Genomic DNA, 21,614 nt, shown 5'->3' on the forward strand with positions numbered 1-21,614 from the left:
GTTTTAAGATTTACTCTCTTAGCAACTTTCAAGTATACAATACAGTATTGTTAACTATAGTCACCATGCTGTACATTAGATCCCACAGCTAATTCATCTTATAATTAGAATTTCCTACCCTTTGACCTCTGTCACCCATTTCCCTCACACTCTCCACCCACTGCCCCTAGCAACCACCTACCCTAGCAAACAGTCTACTCTCTGTTTCTGTGACTTTGGTTTTTTGAGATTCCACACGTTAAGTGAGGTTATTCTCTCCATTGATAGTAATCATGCTCTTTCTTTTTCCTTTTTTTTTAAATTAGATTTATTGTGGTGACAATGGTTAGTAAAATTACATAGGTTTCAAGTGTACAATTCTATAATACATCATCTATATTTCACATTTTGTGTTCACCACGCAGAGTCAGTTCTCCTCCCATCACCATATATTTGATCCCCTTTACCCTCATCTGCTACCGTCTTCCCCCCTTACCCTCTGGTAACCATTAAACTGTTGTCTGTGTCTATGAGTTTTTGTTTGTTTCTTTGTTTGTCTTGTTCCATTGTTGCTTTCAGTTTTATATCCCACATATGAGAGAAGTAATATTATTCTTGACATTTTCTGACTTATTTCGCATAGCATAACTCTGGATTTATCCATGTTGTCACAAATGGTACTATTTCATCTTTTCTTATGGCACAAGAGTATTCCATTGTGTATATACCACTTTTTTTTTTTTTTTTACCCAATCACCCATGTTGTTTCTAAAGAACATTTGTTTGAGAGTAAGGAAGGTCAGAAAGCAAGGGAGGAATAAAGGGAGAGAGGGTGGTGGTTTCTTCTGAGGTGACTTGTGATTATTAAGAAGTCCAACTAAAACCACTGTGAGAAAAGGAGAAATATTACCCCAATGCCCACATTTAGGGGTCTTGATATAATCATCTTGAAAACCTAGCTGAGGGTGGGGACTCTCCCTGAGGAGAAGTTGTCACTACTGTAGGAATGAGCAAAGTCCTTTAAAACAGATTCTGTGGGTTTGGGTATTTATTTTTCACAAAGTGAAATTGCACTTACACAATGTTTAATGTTCAAAATAATATATTTTCTTGCTTTGTCTTCTTAGAGGTAAAACAACATTAAAAACATTATTTTAATCTCGGATTTTGTCTGTATTTACACTGCAGACTGACTGAAGATCAATAGAGCTTATATATTATGGTCTGTAGGGAAAATATAATTTATATAGCCTGTGAATTCTCAATTACATGAGTCATATAATTCAGTTACACAGTTTGTAATTAGGTATTTTAGGGTATGTTAAGAATGCAGGAAACAGCATATGGGGTATTTCATAGTAGTTCTTAAAAACAAAGTATGAAAATTAAAAATAGCTATCATAATAAATGCTGCCATAGCATGTTTCATTTTGTGAAATACATTTCATGGACTTCTTTTTAAGAGCAAATGCGTAAAATGATATAATTTGGGGCCCTCTACACCAAAGGTTTGTGGTGGCTTCTTAGGTGTGTTATTTCTATGCAGCTCTATTCTAGGTAGTCTCAAAAGATACTTGATTTTTGATGGAGGCAAAAAACAAAACAAAACAAAGACCCTACGTAAAATTAAATATTTCATTGTTGAAGATGATTAGGGATAGACTTTTAAAGCTACTCAGTCCTTCATCTCCTCACACATGTTTCTGAGTCTCTCCCTGTGTTTATGAGGTGGTACTAAAGGAACAATAATTTTACTTTACGTGAAACACAAACCGAAAAGTTAATTTTCTGGGAAGAAGTGACACAATGCATAATAAAGCCAATAAGTGCTATATTTGACCACCTGATGAAAATCAGTTCGTTACATTCTGAGAATGACATTTAACTGAAAGACAGAATACTGAGACTGTTTTTCTTGTTCTCAGGACTAATCTATGCTACTTCTCTTCTCTGTTAGTGTAGGTAATAGAGTAGATTTTAGCGGCGGGCTGGAGATTCCTAGACAGGAAAATATCTGGTGTTTGCCTGCCAAATTTAAGCTACACGAAACTTTAACAGTTTGCTCAGGAATTAAGAACTGATTCCCCAAGATCTATTTGAAAACGAGAGATTTTTTCATAATTGGGTAATACTGGTCCTACCATCAGTTTGCTCTTTTGACTGTTTTTTTGGACTATTCTTTGTGCTTATCTAAAAAACGATTATATCATTGCTGGCCTGTGTCTCAAGTATATTGTAGAAAATAATTTGATGTGATGGTCACATCCTCATTACATTACACTTGGTCCAGAGCTAACCATTTAAAGTGGCATTTTCCTCTTTCAGACTCTCAGGTGTAAGTGACTTGCAATGGTAAGGCTAAAATGATTGTCTTGTAATGTGTAGGCCAAAAATGTAAAACACAATTATAAATCAGAAATGTAAATATTGTACAATTGCTGAGAAATAATTACCGTTTCTGTTTTAATGAAAAGTTTTCAGAAAATTGATACTGAAACGAAGTGTGCAGATATCACCCAGCCGGTATGTCTGAGTATGACACCTTTGGACATGTGGCTAAAGTGAAATTTCCATTCCCTTTATGAGGGCATTGGAGCAGGGAATTCAGCTATAGGGGTCAAGGTTTGCTTTTCAAAGAACAGGATAGGTGCCCTAAGGGAAACCTGTTACCCTTCACCTTGATTTAACAAACCTCAGTGTATGTCTCAGCAGTTCTCCATGTAGGGGAGGAAATTAGTCTGGCACGAACCCAGAGACTTCTGTGTTGGTTTCCTTGACCAGGAGAGTCTGAGGAGTACCTCTAGATGCTGTCGTGTTCCTCTTAGCGTAGTCTCTCTTTCTTGCCACTTTTCCCTTACCTCAATCAAATATGAGGTCTCACTTTTTCAGTGTTTCCAGGGACCTGTCCAAGTGGCCAAGATTCTGTCTTCCCACGTGTGTCCTCACTGTTAATCACCAGTTATTTGAGGTAACTTGAGTCTCTTGGGCTCAAACCAGATCAAACCAGATTATTGGTTAGTAAGGAAAACTCAAATTAAATCACATGTATTGGCTCATATAAACAAATTATTGATGAGGACAGGTGTAGATTTGACCTTGGGGTGATGGGACCAGGGACAACTGTGTCACCAGGACCCTTCCTTTTCCTTCCTTCCTTCCTTCCTTCCTTCCTCCCTCCCTCCCTCCCTCCCTCCCTCTCTCTCTCTCTCTCTCTCTCTCTCTCTCTCAGCTTTGTCTTCCTCAGAGGCAGTGAATTTAAACTCATTTTGAGTAAGACAGCCCTGCCAATCTGTGTTGTCTACAAGATATCAGGCAATGCTCAGTCCTTCATAGTTGACTATGGTGGGGGTGGGACTGGTGATGGTGGAGTTCAAGTCTCAATGATTAAAGAGAAGGGAATTCTGGGCAGAAGGAAGAGTGTAGCCAAAGGCTCCAAGGTGAAATGCTCTAACACATTCCAGGAACGGAACTCTAGGGTGGTGAGAAAGGTGGATGCTCAGTCTTGACCTGTTTTGTTCTGTAAGCAATAGGGAGCCTTTGGAAGGTTTAAGCAGAGAGATGATACAATTATATAAACATTTTAAAGTGGATACATGAATGGAGTGCTTTCAAAATTTTTTACACCATCCCACATAAAACTTATAATATTTTAATAGTACTCTGGGGTAAAAGCTGGAAGGTCATCGCCTCAGGCTCACTGGATGCCCTAGGACTGTCTGTGAAGAGGGTGAAAATACCTAGGTAGAGACTTGGGTAGGAAAGAAATATGTGAAGATGTGAAAGAAATATGCTATTAGGCCCGGGAAGAGAAGATGGGCTCTATACGTAGAACCTACACTCAATGAACATTGAGAGAAGAGAAGGGAAACCAGGTGGCAAAATGTAATTATCAGGTGTAATCAAACAATATGGTGAATGTTTAAATAACAAAAAAATTATTACAGTAAAAGACACATTGCCATTAATCCCCCTCAAAATACTCCCCTTCACTTCAAACACACTTATCCCATCATTCTTGCCACTTTCTGAAGCAGTTCTGGAAGTCCTCTCTCATGAGTGTCTTTAGTTGTGCTGTTGTGGCTGCTTTGATGTCTTGAATCATTTTGACTTTGGGGAAGAACTAGAAGTTGCATGGTACCAGATTAGTGAATAAGATGGATGAGGAAACACCGTAATGTTTTAATGTTTTTATTTGACAGAAATTGCCGTATACCAGAAGTGATGTGTGACACGGAGCATTGTCATGATGGAGGATGATTTTATGGTGCACTTTAAAACACACCTTCTCTCAACTGTAGTTCACACTCAACTGACTGCACCAAACAAGTTGAAACTTGTTACACACTATTACTAAGGATCCACACACGCTACTTCCTATATTGAAGACCCCCGCCTTTCCATTTGATGGCACTCAGCAGCAGCATTCACCGTATGTTTTGATCACAACAGAAAGGCTTCATGTCACACATTGCTTCTAGTATGGCAATTTCTGTCAAATAAAATCATTACGGTGTGTCCTCACTCACTTATTCACCGGATCTGGTGCCATGGGACTTCTGGCTTTTACCCAAAATCAAAATGACCATGAAAGGTAAACATTTTGAATTGATTCTGGACATCGAGGCAGCCACAACAGCGCAACTAAAGACATTCACGAAAGAGGACTCCAGAACTGCTTCAGAAAGTGGCAAGAACGGTGGGATAAATGTGTTTGAAGCGAGGGAGAGCATTCTGAGGGGGATTAATGGCAATGTGTCTTTTACTGTAACATATTTTTTTTATTTAAACATTCACCATATTTTTTATCACACTTTGGAAATCCACAGTAGTCCTTAAATCTCATGTCATCCCTTATTTTTACTCTCCAATAAGATTTTAAATAAAAATGATTCAACTTTCAGCTCTTTTTCTCATTTATTCTTCCTCTCCTGAACCTTCTGCCTGTGATCCCACTTGCTTTCCTCAAACTTTGATGTATTTAGGAGTCACCTGGAAAGGTTGTGCAGCATGCAGAATCCCAGGCCCCGGCCAGAGATTCTGGTTCTATAGGTCTGGGGTGGGGCTCTGGCATTTGCATTTTTCCAAGGGTTTCTGGTAATCAAGTCCTCCACAAAGTCATAGTTTTGGAAGCACTGCTCTGATATACGTGCTGGGAGCAGTAAGAGTTTAACTCTGCCAGAGAGAGGATACTCTTGCTGAGGTTTGCAGTGCTCAGATTGAATTCTGAAAATACTCTGTGTGCTCATTCAGTGCAGGGTGGTTGCCTTGCTGGTTCTTATATCCATGTCCCACCAGCAGTTCACCCCCTATACACACAAGGAGTTCTCCAGCTGGAAACATTTCACTCATCGCCAAGATCTTGGTCCAGTCTTCCTGCCATTCAGACCTTTGTCACCACTCCCTGGCTAGAGCAGTGGACTCTGTGGGTCCCTTAATGCTTTGTGTTTCATTACACTTTGACAGTGAGCTGTGATCCTTTGTGTTCTTTCCATAAAACCATGACTGCTTGGGTTCCAGAAAAATGATCTATAAACATTACTTGAATTGAATTGAAGACATATAAAGGAGAAAACACAAAAGATGTGGGAAATCCATGACATGGGCAAGACTGTGTGAATAATCAAGCATTTGTAATAGTTTGAATTTACTCTATTTAATTTTTGCTCTTTTAAGAAAAGTTCAGTTTTTATGTTTGGATCCTCCTTTAAAAACCTTTTTTTCTTCCGTTTTCTCATATGTCAAACTCACTCTTTTTTGGTTGTCATGTTTCCTGGAAGAGGAAATCCATTATATGGTAAATTTGTGCCCTGGAATAATTAATTTACCTCACATGAGTGAGTACTTTATTCTGAGAACAGGCAGTGTACCCTGAGTCACCACAAAACCTGGCTTCAATCAATACAGAGAAAGCTCTTTAATTGCTCTTCGTCCTTGCTAATGCTTTGCACTGATTAGCAGAGTATGCTTTCATATTTAGCAAAGTCTTTATTCAGAATATGTAAGTATTATTTGGACTGTATTTTCTTGCAGTTGAATCCATACTTTTAAAGATCACCATGGATATGGAATGGGAGCAAAAGCATCTTGCAACATTCCTATTATCTGTTTAATTGTAAGCAGTTCTGATTACAGAGAAAAACTCTCTTAACGTGGGAACAGAAATTACAAAATTGACTCCTCTTGAAAAAAATAAAAACACTTGTACTTACAAACTGAATTAACTGAGGCATGGCTTCACTGTATGTATGTGAACACAGATAGGATATGTATTTTTGTCTTCACATCTAGAAATCTGCTGTCACCGCCCACCTGAGGTATTGACACCTGGTCCCTTTGGCTAAACAGGTCACGGTCATCTGGATGAACGGTCTGGATCTTCAGCCCGTTCAGCAGACTGGGCTAGCATTAGTTGAACTTACACTCGTAGCATGACACACACAGAACCATGCCAAGCATGGCTAGCCCCTGCTCTCCCATGCTCTCATCCCTTCTGTTAGGAGATGAACATCCATAGAAAGCTGGATTCATTGACTGGTAGGATGGAGTCACAGCACTATAGGAAAAAAACAGTCAAATGACAGATCATCTAAATAGAAAGTCTGATGCCCCCCACCTCTGCCTGAAGCCTCTGTTGAGACAGTATTAGCTGGCCTGAGTTGTTTCTATGCTGAATTTAGAGTGATAGTGTGATGAAGAAAACCTCAATTGCTGGTGAATATAAAAACCACTAATTATAGTGCTTTAGGTTTTCCTTCTTTAAATTGCTGATAATCACTATACATTTATGTTACAGCGTAATGTGGGGCAAGATAATAACAAAGCAGAACGCACCAGTGAATTCTATGCATACCTTACCTCCATGTGGAATGGAATCTCCCATGGAATGGAACCTAACACTTGTCAAAACATGGTCATGTCTTGGGGTGTTATATGGGCCAGGTGCTGCATCAGATTATGAAAACAAAATGAGAAACTGTCGTTGCAGGAAACAAATTGACTTCAACCTCTAGGTTCGTGTCCCTCCAAATCTGTCCTCCAAATGTCCTTCAGAGTTCTCTTTCTAAAATACAAATCTGTTCATACCACCATTCCTATTAACAATTCATCCAAGTATCCAGATAGTCATTGATTCAAAACACATTAATGACAAGCCAGACACTATGCTAAGCATTGGTAACACCTTTTTTTTTCCTTCATGAATCTTCCGTTGGGTTGGGGAAATAGACACTAATTATATGGTCAAAGATATAAACTCTCGTTTTCCCTCCAGCCTACAGAATAGTTTTAACTCCTAAGCATAATATATAACAATATCATTTGTCATTATCTGGCCCATAAACTTCTTTGATGCTCATCTCCTCTCCTCTAGCTAACACAGTCATTCCACAGTTCCCTGAATATGCCAACCGATTTATTTGTCTCATGCCTTTCCACATGGCCTCTCCTGTTGCTTGATTTACTTCCCGTTTCTTCTTTCTGCTTGGTGAGTTCTTCACCTATCCATGAAGACTTTGCTCAAATACCCCCTCTTGTGTGGCAGAAGTAGCGATTTCCTTGCCTGTGCTCCCAAAGCATCCATGCTACTCCTTGTTTCTAGCACTTGAAGTGTTGTTCCAATGATCTCTCTGTGACTCCTCGTCTGTTAGACTGGAAACTCTCAAAAGTAGAAGCTGCATCTTACTTGCTTTCATCTTCCTAGACTTCAGCACAGAACTTGACCCAGAGTAGATGCTAAGAAAATGTTGGTTGATATTATTATTCACTATCATGTTAACGAAATATGGAAATTAGAAAAGGGAGACATGGAAAGGGCGGGAGAAGGATGATTGAATGACATGATCTAGTAAAAGTAAGGTTATATCGGAATATTAAAGGCCAGTAGTTTTATGCTTGAATAACCTTCAGGGTTAAGAAATTCAACTGGAATTTTCTACAATGTGACGAGTCTATTTAGGTTATTATTTTGGTGTGGATACCATCACACTGATGTTCAGAATCATGGTGAGAGGCTGTGGACTTCAGGCATGAAATTCCATGTGTTCACATTAGGATGGAAAAATAAATCTCATCTCTCAGTAATGTGCAATGCTATGGGACATGCTGTGACATGACCTTGTACCCAACGACACTCCTGCCTACATCCTCCAAACCAATAAGGCTGAGGACAGTCAGACAGTTGCCTGCCCCATTCCTCAGCACTGTACATTTCTGGTGCTTCTTTCAGAAAAATGAAGGAGACTCAGATTTATGGTGACATTTGAGACTGTTAGCTGTAGGTGATCTAGGAAGGGGACAGAGGAGGTTTTATTTTTCTCTGTTCCTGGGAGACTGTACTGTGTTTGCCTCCCTCACTGGAGGGAGACTAGCTCATTTGTCATTTTGTGTACTTATGATGTTACTGAAGTGAGGTGGTTTGGCTTCAGGTTAGAATCTACTACAGCGGAAAACCTCTTTGCAATGAAAACACCTCCTGGCCTTTGCTTTAGAGGCCATGTGCAGAAAGCTGGGACAGACCAGATCAAGGACATTGGGAATAGTTCTCCTCATGGTGCACTGTGCATCAATGTCCGAGACGTGCCCACACTTCCTGACCAGGGCACTGCCGGGCCCTGAAGCCTCTGTAACCCATGGGGATTGTTCTTGTCCCTCCAGCATCTCACCTGTGCTGGAAGGAAACAGAATGAAGTTACAGTGAGGTGTCTGGCAGACGTGAGCCTCGCTCCTGGTGTCATGTTAAGGATACCACGCAATGGAAATTGATCCTGTGGACATCCATGGAAAATTCATTTTTTTTTTATTCCTACACCACAGCTGTATTTTTCAATCATTTCTGAATAGAATTTTTTGTTAAAACGTTCACGTAATGAACTGAAGATTAGTTTTTGCCTGTATGGTTCACATGTTGCCCAGTGACTGATACGAACATCATCTCAGAGGGAAATATTTGGCACATTCACAAAAACAATATTCTCCAGCCTTTTAACAATCAGTTTTTGAAAGATAAACAAAGAAAATCCAAAGCCAAGAGGAATGGAGGGAAATTCGGTTGGTATGAGAAACATAGGTATTTCAACTCTATAGTTGATGTTTTATTTATTTAGTTAGTTTTTTAGATTTTACTGGGGAAGGGAAACAGGATTTCATTGGGGAACAATTTGTACTTCCAGGACTTTTTTCCAAGTCAAGTTGTCCTTTCAATCTTAGTTGTGGAGGGTGCCGTTCAGCTTCAAGTTGTTGAAGTCTTAGTTGTGGAGGGTGCAGGGAGTCCAACTGGCAACCTTGTGGTTGAGAGGATGCACTCCAACCAACTGAGCCATCCTGGAGCTCAGCTCAGCTCAAGATGCAGTGTTTAATCTTAGTTTCAGGGGGCAGAGCCCACCATCCCGCTCAAGCAGTTGAACCGGCAACCTTGTGGTTGAGAGCCCACTGGCCCATGTGGGAATTGAACCAGCAGCCTTCAGAGTTAGGAGCATGGAACTCTAACCACCTGAGCCACCGGGCCAGCCCGTTGATGTTTTATTTTAAAAAATAAAAATGATTTGAAAAAGTTGGGTAGTGGGTTCTTTAATGTTTAACATTCTCCATTTGTGTCTCTAAGTTTAAATGCTTTCTAACAAAATCATTGTGAAGCATCTTTTGAATAGCATTAGAGAATTTCAGAAAGTAATATGGCCGTTACGAATTGTTTTGTTACAAATTTTCAACATGGCAACATTTCTGAAAAGTTCATTAGTTTGTGTTGCTGTGTATGTCTTTTTTTTTTTATAAAACATATTATGATCCAGATTCTTAATTTACTCTGGTTTTACCCTCATTACTTTGTATTGGGCAAATCTTACTTTTTAAAGTCTGGTTAAAGAAACATTAACCCAGAGTCTGACAGATGAAGATGTTCCGAAACGTGGTTAACTGATGGTTCATGTTCATGTGGGTGCTGGCAAGGCGCCCCCTGTAGGCTCCCTCGGAGAATTGCCACTTTCCTCTTTGCCCTCCCAGTCTCTGTTGCTGGCTGGTGGAGGTTCCTCTTTTTTTGTCAAGTCAGTGTGACAGAGCTCCGGCTAGCTTCTGTCACCAAGCACATGTGAGCAGCTCTGGCCACACTCATCTGGGGACATGCACTTGGCTGTGGCCACCACCACAAAGGAAGTGAATGCCTGCGATGGTGTGTGGTCAGCTGAATAATGAACCCCAAAGATTCTCATCCCCACAACCTGTGGATAAATATATTCATACCTTACATGGCAAAAGGGACGTCACCAATATGATTAAGTTGAGATGGGGAGGTGACACCGGACGAGTATCCAGGTGGGCTTGATGTCATCACAAGGATCCTGAGAGGAAGCAGAAGGTCACCGTTAGAGAAGGAAATGTGTGTGACCGGGAGGCAGAGCTCAAAGCGATGTGACCGCGAGACAAGGACTGAGCAGCCTCCAGAAACTAGACAAGGCAAGGAACAGGTCCTCCCCGAGAGCCTCCCGAAGGAGCACGGCCCTGTTAGCACCTGCACTGCAGCCCAGTGCAAGGGATTATAGACTTCTGAGCTCAGCAAGCGTGAGATGATCAATTTGTGTCGTTGCAAGTCACTGACACATTTCATACCGCAGCCACAGGAAACGAATACAGTCCTGTGCTTGAGAGAGGAAGAGCCAGGGCCCGGCAGGGGTGGAAGACCTCTCTCACATCGGAGATAATCAGGCTCTGGCGAGCTGGGAAAGAGTGAGGATTCAGTTCTGAACAGCGTTAGCTTTGCGTCGGCCTTCCTGGTTAAAATCCTGGCACCGCCATTTATTAGCAGTGTCTTCTTGAGTAAGTAGCTCTGTGTCTGCCTTTGTCCTCTCAACTGTAAAATGAGAATGGTGATAGAACTTGCCTCAGAGGCTTGTTGTGACGTTTAACTGATACAATACGTGCGAAGTGTTTGCACAGTACCTGGCAGAGAGAAGAGGTGTTATAAACACTGACTATTATTATTATATCAGCCCTCAGCTATTTAAAGGCTGTGCTGTGTGTTTATGGCTACCGGATTTTATTAGCCCGTTTAATAAGGCACTCTTTCTTTTGGGAACAACATGAATTATACATTCCTGGCACATATAAATGTAGAAGAAATATCTGCTCATTCTGGGGGCAGTGACATTGTGACTAAATGCATGGTCCTTGGCTTGGTGGGATTTTTTTGTTTTGTTTTAATATGGGGCACAGAAATAAATATACACGCTTTCTATGTGAGGAGTAGGTCTGTTCCTTGCAATGAAATATGTTCATGGCTACCTGCTCAAGTCTTAACTCAGAGAGCTCTTAGATTTGCTTTCTTGTGTCTTTGTACTCACAACAAGGAGGATGTCTCTAAAGCATCTGAAAGCCTCTCAGGGAAAGAGGACTCGATGCAGTGGTTGGGGGTGAGAGACATGTACGGTCATCATGTTCTAAAGTTGTGAGGCTGTGGAAACCTCACAGATCGTGGCCAGCAATGAGTTGAAGGCATAGTGATCTCACAGTGGAAGGAGATGGTCCCCTGAAATCTGTCTTATTTCATTCTGAAGTCCTTTTGGTACTTTGTAGTGACTGTCTCTGTAGCTAGGACCTACTGTGAGCTATCATCCAGCTTATACTAAATTTCCCTATGGGTGGCGTTTGAGTTGGTCAGGTGTTGCCTTCCAGATAGAGAGGAGCGTATGTGTAAGTGAGGCGGAAAGACAGCGAAGAGCAGGACATGGCTTGGGAAGTTACAGACAGTTGAGGCACATGGTATGTGCTGGGAGGTATATGGAATTGTCCACTGAGGGAAGTATGTGAAGAGCTTCAGGCATTTAACTTAGGAGCTGATCCTAGAGCCCTTCCCTTACCAGAGTGTGCAAAGGTGCTGTATGAAAATAGGCACCGCGAGGTCCCAGAGTTTGGGACATGTTTGGGAAAACAAGCAGAAGTCATTTCTTTCCTGTATCTTAGAGGAAATCGATAGATATATTTTTAAATTTCCTGGAAGTAGATATAGTAGATGAGTAGAAATGAGACCTGGAACTAAGGCATCGGGACGAAAAAGAGAGAGTGGGTCCAATAGCCACTCAGGGTGAGGGATAGAAAACAATTGGTGACCAGTTAGATGGTGAGGGGTGCACTGAGGAGGGGTGGCAGTGGCGAGAAGCCAGTGTGACCCCAGTTTCAAGTTAAGGATTTTAGGCAGTAGCTTAGCATGTTAGGTACCAAAGGAATAGAAAAGATGGATTTGGCTTTATAGGAAGATAATGGGTCTTGAATTTATTATGGACTTGTTTTATTTGTGATGCTAACACGATAGCTAATGGTGCCAGTGTCCACAGATCTTTGACAATGTGGATCCGGGGTAAGGATTGCTGTAGGGAACAAAGCTGGACAGAGCTGAGTCTTCCAGAGGTAGTAGAGTTTCCAAGCAAATCACATTCACTTATAAAAATCAGTCGGTAATGTTGTGCTCATGGGCAGGAGGGTAGAGCCATAATTTAGCTCTTAAGGGCCAACTGTCATGTTCTGATTAGGATCATTGTCATGTTTAAATAGAAGCTATATCTTTTCTTGCAGAATCATTGCTTGTGCAATGACTATGAATAAGTATGTGGAAGAAAATGTGTCTCAGAAATCTTACACGACCATCAAGTATTTCATGAAGATGCTGAGCAGTGTCAGCGAGACCCTGATCTTCATCTTCATGGGCGTGTCCACCGTTGGGAAGAACCACGAGTGGAACTGGGCCTTCGTCTGCTTCACCCTGGCCTTCTGTCTGATCTGGCGAGCACTGGGTAATGAGCACATTTCCCCAAATGAACATTCGGAAACCGTCCCGAAAAGAATGGGGCTCTTGTCTCCTCCCTCCCCTTTGCTGCTGCGTCGTCTTTGTTTCTCTTTCTTCATGTTCCTCACTTCCTTTTTTATCCTCCTCCTCCTCATTCTTCTCTTCCTCCTCTTTTTCCTTTCTTCCTCTTTCTCCTCCTCTTCTCCTTCCTGATCTTTACTTCCCTGAGTATCTTCATGCCTTTGCTATAAATCAAGTTAATCTCTCTTAGGTACTCTGATTTCACATTTTCACCCATTATCTTGGAACAACAAAGGCCCAACAGCCTAGTAATACAAATGCGGCAGAGGAAAAGGTGGAAAGATACCATGGGGCCTATTTTTAAATCTTCTGTCTTGTCACAGAAGCATAGTAAACTCATCTTCGTATTTACTCGTTCTGGCCTCACAGTCTGTTTTCATTGGTTTTGTTTTCCTTCTCAGGTGTCTTTGTTCTGACTCAGGCAATTAACTGGTTCCGGACGATCCCCCTGACCTTTAAGGATCAGTTTATCATTGCCTATGGGGGGCTCCGAGGTGCCATCTGCTTTGCGCTAGTGTTTCTCCTTCCTGCTGCCGTATTTCCCCGGAAAAAGCTCTTCATTACGGCTGCGATCGTCGTCATATTCTTTACTGTCTTCATCCTGGTGAGTCGAGTTTTTTCTCCCAGCGAAGTGTCTCCCTTTACCAGGACAAAACCTGATCTTTCCGACTATCATGATGAGCGTTTTTTATAAGACACAACTTTGCAAAGGCATGTTGAAGCTTTGGTAGTTATAACGTTAGGGAAAGTCATATTTCCTCATGTCAGTGGATTGTGCAGCAGCCTGAGTGTCCAGTTTGCTCACTTGGCCTTGACAGAGGATATATTATTTAAGGACTCTCAGCTAAGTGATCTAAGCTTACTACTGGAAACTTACGAACTGTGCTTGTTCATCCTTGTCATTTTTTTTTTTTTCACTCTCTGACCTAGTAAATGTACTCAGTAAATGCTAGTTCTCTGATGATCTTCCAGCAGCTATTCAACCTGAGTTGACTGCTTAGCAGTGTTTCTTTTGAAACGGTGGGATGGGTAAATTCAAGTTTAAGGTTGGGAGGCAGAAAGTATGGCAGGGAGAGCATGGACCTGTGTCAGGATCCTGACTTTGCAAGTTAATCTCTTTAAATCAATAAGCCAGCCTTTAGCAGATTATAGGTTGTGGATACTCGTTTAGTAAATATATGTTGGACTTCTGCTACGTGCCAAAGAGTGCACTTGAAGCTCAGGGTGAGTGAACTAAACACAGAAACGTCCCTGTCCCTGGAAAGCTTGTATTCCAGGGAGGATGGCAGACACAGGACAGTGAACACAAGTCAGTAAGTTAGAGAGTGTGTTAGGAGGTGAATGACACTATATGATAGTAAGGGAACCATTCTAAAGACACTGGCAAGGAGCAGAAAGCAGCCAAGGAGACTGAGGACACGTGATAAGTGACAAAGGAGGAAAAACCAGGAGATGTTTTGTTTTATTTTTTAAAAAACCTTGTTTACCTTTTAGTCACAGAGTGCTTTCTGTATACCTGACTCAGGTTGAAACATCTTTGATATTAACGTAGTTAATCCTCATAACAATTTTATGGCAGAGTTCTAGGAGGAGTCACCATCATTCTTCCCATTTCATAGATGAGAAAACTGAGGCCTTGGAACTGAGTTTAAGTACTTTTCCCAAAGTTACATGACTAGTAAAAGACCAAGGTGGGAGTCAAAACCAGTTTGGTCTTAACTCTGAATAAAGTGCCCAGTAGTATATGTGGTGTGTGTGGTAAGTATCCTATATTGTAACTCACTGAGCTTCTAGTCACTTCTCCAAACAGGAGTTCATCCTTCATTCATTCTTACCTCCCAACACGGGGGACAGTAGGCTGCCCTATCCAAGGAATCCTGGAGAAGGATGCTTTGGGAGACCCTCTCCTAAGTTAAGAAATGGCCACTTTTTGTAACTGTCTTTGTCATCAGCACCTTTATAATGCTGGTACCCATCAGGGACCGCTTCCTTGTGTGAGGCACTCAGACCAGGGCTTTCCTATTTGCATTATGTCATTTCATCCTCAAAACAAAGCTTTGAGTAAGAGACCAGTGAGGCTCAAAGAGAGAAGAGACTGGCCCAGCGACACACGTTGGTAATGATGGAAGCTGAAGGTGAGCCCAGGACCCTGACTCCATAGACAAGTTCGGAACTATTAGCTTTATTGACTTTACTTAGAGAAGCCATTATTCACCAGGTTATGGCTAGTAAGTTTCAGTTACAGTTATACATACTAGTTTGGGTTCCAATAGCCCCTGTTCGTTTGAATTCCCTTCTTATATTCAGGGAGACTCCTGGGTGTAGAGGACAAGCAGATTTCCTTGTCTTTATCTCTTTACTGATGAAGAGATAAAGGTCTTTACAAGGGCCTTGTTAAAGTCATCCACTTTCTTACTCTCCCACTCTACCTGAGGCACAATCTTGACGTGAATCCACTTGCCTTGAGCATTTTCATCTCTCAGAAGCATGCTGGGGCATCCTACTTGAGGGGAAAGTCAGATAGGGGTGAGTGACTCACCACCTTTCCTAGGCCAGCTGGCCTGTCCTTAACCTGCCAAGGCTTAGTTAAAGCTCTGGACTCTTCCCCATGTTCTCAGAATTGAAGGTGTCAAATATGAAAATAGAAACACATCAGTCTAGTGCTACTAGGAACCTGGTTTATTAACTGTTATTGTCTATACAAGTGCTTCTCAAATCATCTGTAAAACCAGTGCCCACCCCGCAACATCATGGACATACACACTTGTAAAATACAATACAATGACTTAGTAGGAAGATGTAATTCAGGAGAGAGCATACAAAAGACAAGCTCACATTTTGTAGTTATTAGATTCGACAGACATAAAATTACATTTCTACAATCAGACCAAACATAGCATGTAGAAAAAGAAAAGTATTACAAAAAAGTATACTATTGTTCACTGATTGTATGTGTGTGTGTGTGTGTGTGTGTGTAAGTCTATAGAGTATCACTATCACACACATACTATTTTGGCTTTTTGGAATTGTAACTCAACTAAAATATGGAAGACGTTCTATATGCATTCCATTCCCCATAGTCAAAGCCTACGCACCCACTTTGAATGAAAACCATGTATGTCAGTATTTAACTTTGATGAACAAAGTTTTTAATATAATGAATTTAAAAAAAAGCAGAGATAACAAACAGAATAGTTTAGATGTGTTGGCTATATTTGGTAATGTAAACACATCAAGTTAATCCTTCCTTCAGTGGTGGGGACATTGGGTGTCAGTATTGGGAGTGTGAAAGCATACCCCATGGCCAGTTTTCTCTGATTTAAGGAAACCTGGCAAAGCTCCTTTGGTGCCTGTTGGGAAGAGGGATTGCTGTAGTTCCGTACCTACTGCTGTCTTCCCTTCACTGTTGTCTGCCCCACCAGTCTGTTTGCACAGATTAGAGACTAATGGAGTAGTCTTGACACTGACCGCTTTCTCTCCCTCTCTTTCTCCTACCCACCCCTGGCTCTTAAGAGACTCTGAACACACACAAACAGAAATACATACGCACTCTCTTCAGAAAGGATTTTTTTCCCCAGAATATATCAATAATTAAGGAACTCAGGGAAAGAAGCCTGAAAGGAGATGCTTCATGGGTTATAAACATAGCAGATATAACTAATTAAAATCTATGCATAAATTTTTGCCTTCTGATTAAGAACTATGCATTCGCCTTCAAATGACAACTTTTATGTTGATGGATCTATCATTAAACTTTAAAATGTCTTTCCCCCTTATTTCAACATTTCTTATATGATGAGCTCATCTATCCTGATACTGTTGAGTTAGCACTATCTTCTAAAATAGAATTCCTGTGACATATGGTTTGTTATTTGATACCAAGATTTATAATGAGAATGTTAGCATTCCTTGAATCACACTGATAAAGTAGAGAAAGTAGCCTCTTTCTGAAGCATGGGGTTACCAGAATACAGTCTTGCTTGCGGAATATTGAATGAGTGAGCAAGTCTGATTCCTTGGATGTGTAAATGCATTTCTTTTAAATAAGATTGGTAATATTATCTAAAATATAAGCTGTCTCTCTTGTTTTAAAATTATGTTGAAGATCGAGGGGAGGCAGAGTTCAGTAGTAGAAAACACAGATGTTGGAGTAAGGCTGCACTGGGTTGATAGTCTGGCCCAGCTCCTAACAGCCTCTGTGAGCCTCAGTTTACATAGCTCAAAGATCTGGATAATGGGCTGGATAATGGTTAGTACCTTATACCAGGTACTGTGTTTATCCATGTATTTCTTCTTCACTGCCTGGGAGTGGTACTAACCTGATGATTTAACTTGATGATTTGCTATGTTTAATTATAACGTTAAGTAAAATGGTAATTGAAGAAAGAAAAACTTAACATCTTTCAATGTACTTTCCTTTGAAAGGAAAAAAATAATTAGAGCACAATAGTTATTATTTCATGAATCCCTATAATCATATAGCTGGTCCTCAGAATTCTGGAAATCCATTCAGTGGTTGTCTAGAAGTCCATCAAGTAGCGAGACTGACTGGAATTCAAGAGGCAGAAATCTCTTTTGGCCTCCATTGCAAATTAGTATTGTATCCACTGTGCATCATTATCCAGAACTGTGAAGTGTCTGGGATTTTTACCTTACTTACAAGTTAACAAGTTAGCCGGTTAAATTTTCATGAATGCTCACTCGAGACACCTGATTCCTGGGTCAGAGACAAAGGACTTTATTACTTATGGTAAAATCCAGAGGCCAGAGCTTCATGTTGGTTTGGGTCAGTTCTCTGTACCCCAAGTCCCATGGGGTGACACGAAGTATCTACGATGGATGTCTGCACGGGCAGTGGACTGACAGACAGGAGTCAGACACTGAGCTTGAGGATCTGTCACTCTTTGTCTGGAGGGTAACATGACCTCATCTCTCAAGGTATCTTGTTGCAAATGCAACCCTGATAATAATGGCCAAGTCAAAGTGGTCAAGGCCTTGTGTTATTGGCGCCCCCTGTAGCGATGTGTGTGACACTCAGGACCCGTGGTGGGTCACCTTTCCCAACAATCAAAAACACCCTTGCTGACTTAGCCTCTCAAACTGAAGTGAGGATGCTCACAATTTTATAGACATTGAGTAAACCTTCAAGTAAGCTTTGATTTGTGAAATAAATGGTCATATATTTTACATATTTATATATCATATGACTATATGTATTTATTTATATATAGTCATATGATAAATATATATACACATATAATATATAAATATATATATATATATATATTCTTATATTTAATTCACATATACCATTACTAACTAGAGTTCAATGGGATTCAGAAAAAAAATTTTTTAGTCCTACACTAAAATAAACAAGATGATTAGTCCTACAATAAAATAAACAAGATGATTAGTCCTACAATAAAATAAACAAGATAAAAAAATGTAGGTGAATAATTGAGGATGCAAGAGAAAGAAGAGTTAAAAGATAGTTCCAAGAGTTTTTGTCTGAGCAAATAGGTGGAAAAAAGGAGCTATATAATTTAATACCAGGGGAGTACTGGGTTGGAAGGGTGGGGTGTCAGATGTTCGTTTTACATTTTTGGACGTGCGTATTCACCTGTTAGACATCGAACTGAGATGTTGAATAGGTGATTGTGTAGATCGGTCTAGAACTTATGGGAAAAGGCAGAGTGGGAGATACAAATTTGAGACTCATCAGTATATGGAAGGTTTTCAAAGCATAAATCTGGAAGAAACTCTTCAGGGAGTAAGTATAGGAAGAGTATAGAAAAGAAGACATACCAATATTTAGAAGTCAAGACAATGTTGAGGAGCCAGCCTAGGAGACTGAAAACAGTGACTAGTAAAGTGGGAGAAAAATCAGGGGGAATTGTCCAGAAGTCAAGTGGAAAAAGTGTTCAGGAAGGAGAGGGTTCTTGTAACTGTGACAAATGCAGCTGCCAGGTCAGGTGAGGTGGGCAATAGAGAATGGACAGTGGGATGCAGTGACTCGGCGATGAGGGTAATGAGTGGCCATCTTCAGAAGATCAGTTAGGATCAGATGGTGAGGAGGAAACCCCATTGAATGGATTTCAAGGAGAAGGGTAGGAGAGAAACGGGACACAGGAGATGATGCAGGCAACTCAACTGAGGTCTGGTAGAGGAAAGGGGTAATAACCAGAGGGGAATATGTACCAAAGGAGGGCTATTGTTTCTGTTTTTTCAAAGATCGGAGCCATAGCAGCAGCGTGTCTGGATACTGGTGGTACAGTAGGGAGAGAACATTGATGACACAGGTAAAGGAAAGGCATGGTTTAGGGGAAGAGTGTAGATATACGAGAATGTGATGAGTCCTGAAAGAAAGGTAAACAGAGGGCTGTGGGATTGAAGTGAAAAGCATAAGAATCTACATGACATTTTTATTGTTCTTGTCCCATTTACTCCATTCTAAAATAAACACTGTATGTACAACTGGGCTTGTGATCTCTATGATCAACTTTGTAACGTGAGAAAGGCCTGATGTAGGATAGCATAGCAACGACAGTGATAGTTTGTAATACAATCGTTTCTTCAAGTTTTTCTGGAAGTTGGCTGCTAAATCAGCAAAGAAATATACGGCAGTTCCTCTCACCTCTTTTTTTTTTTTTTTTTTAATTCATTCTAAGGGGAAAAAAATCAAGAAATCAATTTATTTCAAAAGAATAAACCAAAAGAATGCTCATTATTTAATGGACAGCACTTCTTTTTTCTTAGGGTACTGGTAGCAGAAGGGTGCAGGGCGGGCGGAAAGCAGAGATGGAACAAGGTCGAAAACAAACCTCACCTGGCGGTCATGCTGCCCCTGCCTACTGTTAAACGAGTCCTTTCCCTCAGATCTGGCTCTGAAGTGTCGTGTTTATTGTGCCAAAGCTGAATGAATGGGTGAAAATTTAACTTGGGCTTTGCAAATATGTTTTGCAGTGGTTTGATGGAAAACCAAGGGGTATATCTTTAGTTTTTAACCTATGCGGGTGGTAACAAGCTGTTTTCTAGGCCTTATCAGGTTGCTCCCCAGGTGACCTAACTTAGAAATTTTCCAATGTGGTAAATAAGGTGCCTTCTCAAAGGTACTTTTTTTTTTCCCTCTGTCTCTCCCAACCAGAGACCCAGGCTCCTAGAATATAACATCCAGTGTAGGGAACTTAATATGACACACACAGATGCCATGTCCTCTACTTCCAAAATAGATGGATTGAGGAAGGAAGGAAAGAAAGAAGGGAGGGAGAGGAAATAAGGCAGAACGTATCAAATAATTCCTATTGAGCAAGACATGACAACTGCAAATAATTCAAGGAGAGGAGGGGTGTTTACTAAAGGAAACTGTTTAAACAAATACATATTTTAAAAGACAGTGTCAGTGAGCCATTGCATGTAATCAATACTTTTTATTAATTATAAACTAATTATAAATTATGTTGTAGTTTTAGAAACTTGAGTTGATCTGGGCACCAGGCCACACTTGCTTCCTGTAGTTGGTCAGTTTTGTTTTGTTTGTGACAGTCCATTAATTTCTAGATTATCTGTCTAGCGGAAGGAATCCCCGTAGGGATTGGGGCCCACCCTGTATTTTATCTTTATTTTTATGCCCTATATTTACAAATACTGGAAACTCATTTATTGTTTACTAAATGAATAATGATTGAAAAAAAAAAAGTATGTTAAACAATAGTTCATGTCCTTAAAATACATTATATAGTTTTAAAAATTGTACTGATTTTGATAATTTTTTTCCCTGGAGTTGTTATTAAACTAGTGTCTTTATGATATCTGGAAATCAATGAAATCCATCTTTGTAAACTACATATTCATACCTATTTATGTAAGTTACAAATTACAGAATATGTATTGATTGTAAAACTGTTATTATCTCCTCTGTTATTTCAAAGTGGCAGACTTTGAACGTGACACAAATAGAATGCAAAATGTGTTTTATTCCAAATGTGGTCAAAATCAGTTCACACTTCAGAAAGTTAAAGTTAAGCTGAAAAATGCCCAAAGCTGGAGTGATGGAATAAAACAAGTGGTCGCATTTAAAAAACTGTGTGTGTGTGTTTATCACAGTTTATATTCTCAAAAGCTTTCGTAAAGATGTAAAGAGGTGCAGAAAGATGAGATGGAAGTCAAATGTATGGCAGGGAACCTATCTCAACATAAGCACCCCCTCCCCCAAATCCAATACCCATCCTATACAAATATTCTTCATGCCAAGTGGTGGCAAATATCTACCAAGCAAGAAAGTTGGGGGTCTCTGTTGTCCCCACATTCTCATTCCCTCCGCACCTGGCTTATTTTAGTGCTAGTATCACATAACTTTAAATATATTATTTGGTAATTTGTTTTGATATCTTTAAGTTCCCCTTTATTCTTCTTTTTCTAATTTTTTCTGGTTACATTTACTCCTCCAGACTAACTTAGAACCAACCTCTGAAACACTGTTAAAAATCCTTTGGAATATGTTATTGGAATTGTGTTATTGCGAGTACATTGAGATAAAATTGTCATCATGATGTTGTTAAGTAATCCCATCGAGGAACTCTATGTGTCTTTTTAAAACTTAAGTCTTTTTAATATCCTTTAATTAAGTTTTATAGTTCTCTTTGTAAAGGTTTTGTGCATTTTTTGTGATAGGATTATATACAGGTACCCCCCCCCCCCGTATAACGTGTCACTTCTACTGTGTTCCCCTGAAAATAAGACCTACCCCGAAAATAAGCCCCAGTTAAGATCGTCATCCAGACGGACG

At 40.3% G+C, this 21,614-nt stretch overlaps 1 protein-coding gene across 1 annotated transcript in view; it reads left to right on the forward strand.

The window, feature by feature from the left end:
* SLC9A2 (solute carrier family 9 member A2) overlaps nucleotides 1–21,614 on the forward strand; it is a 79,337-nt gene that overhangs the window by 37,005 nt on the left and 20,718 nt on the right. Inside the window, exons 4-5 of the mRNA XM_019753913.2 lie at nucleotides 12,538–12,755; nucleotides 13,231–13,433. Coding sequence (XP_019609472.1) covers nucleotides 12,538–12,755; nucleotides 13,231–13,433 — 421 coding nt within the window. The remainder of the gene's footprint in view (nucleotides 1–12,537; nucleotides 12,756–13,230; nucleotides 13,434–21,614) is intronic.

This window comes from Rhinolophus sinicus, linkage group LG05 (assembly GCF_036562045.2).
Source record: "Rhinolophus sinicus isolate RSC01 linkage group LG05, ASM3656204v1, whole genome shotgun sequence".
Taxonomy (NCBI): Eukaryota; Metazoa; Chordata; class Mammalia; order Chiroptera; family Rhinolophidae; genus Rhinolophus; species Rhinolophus sinicus.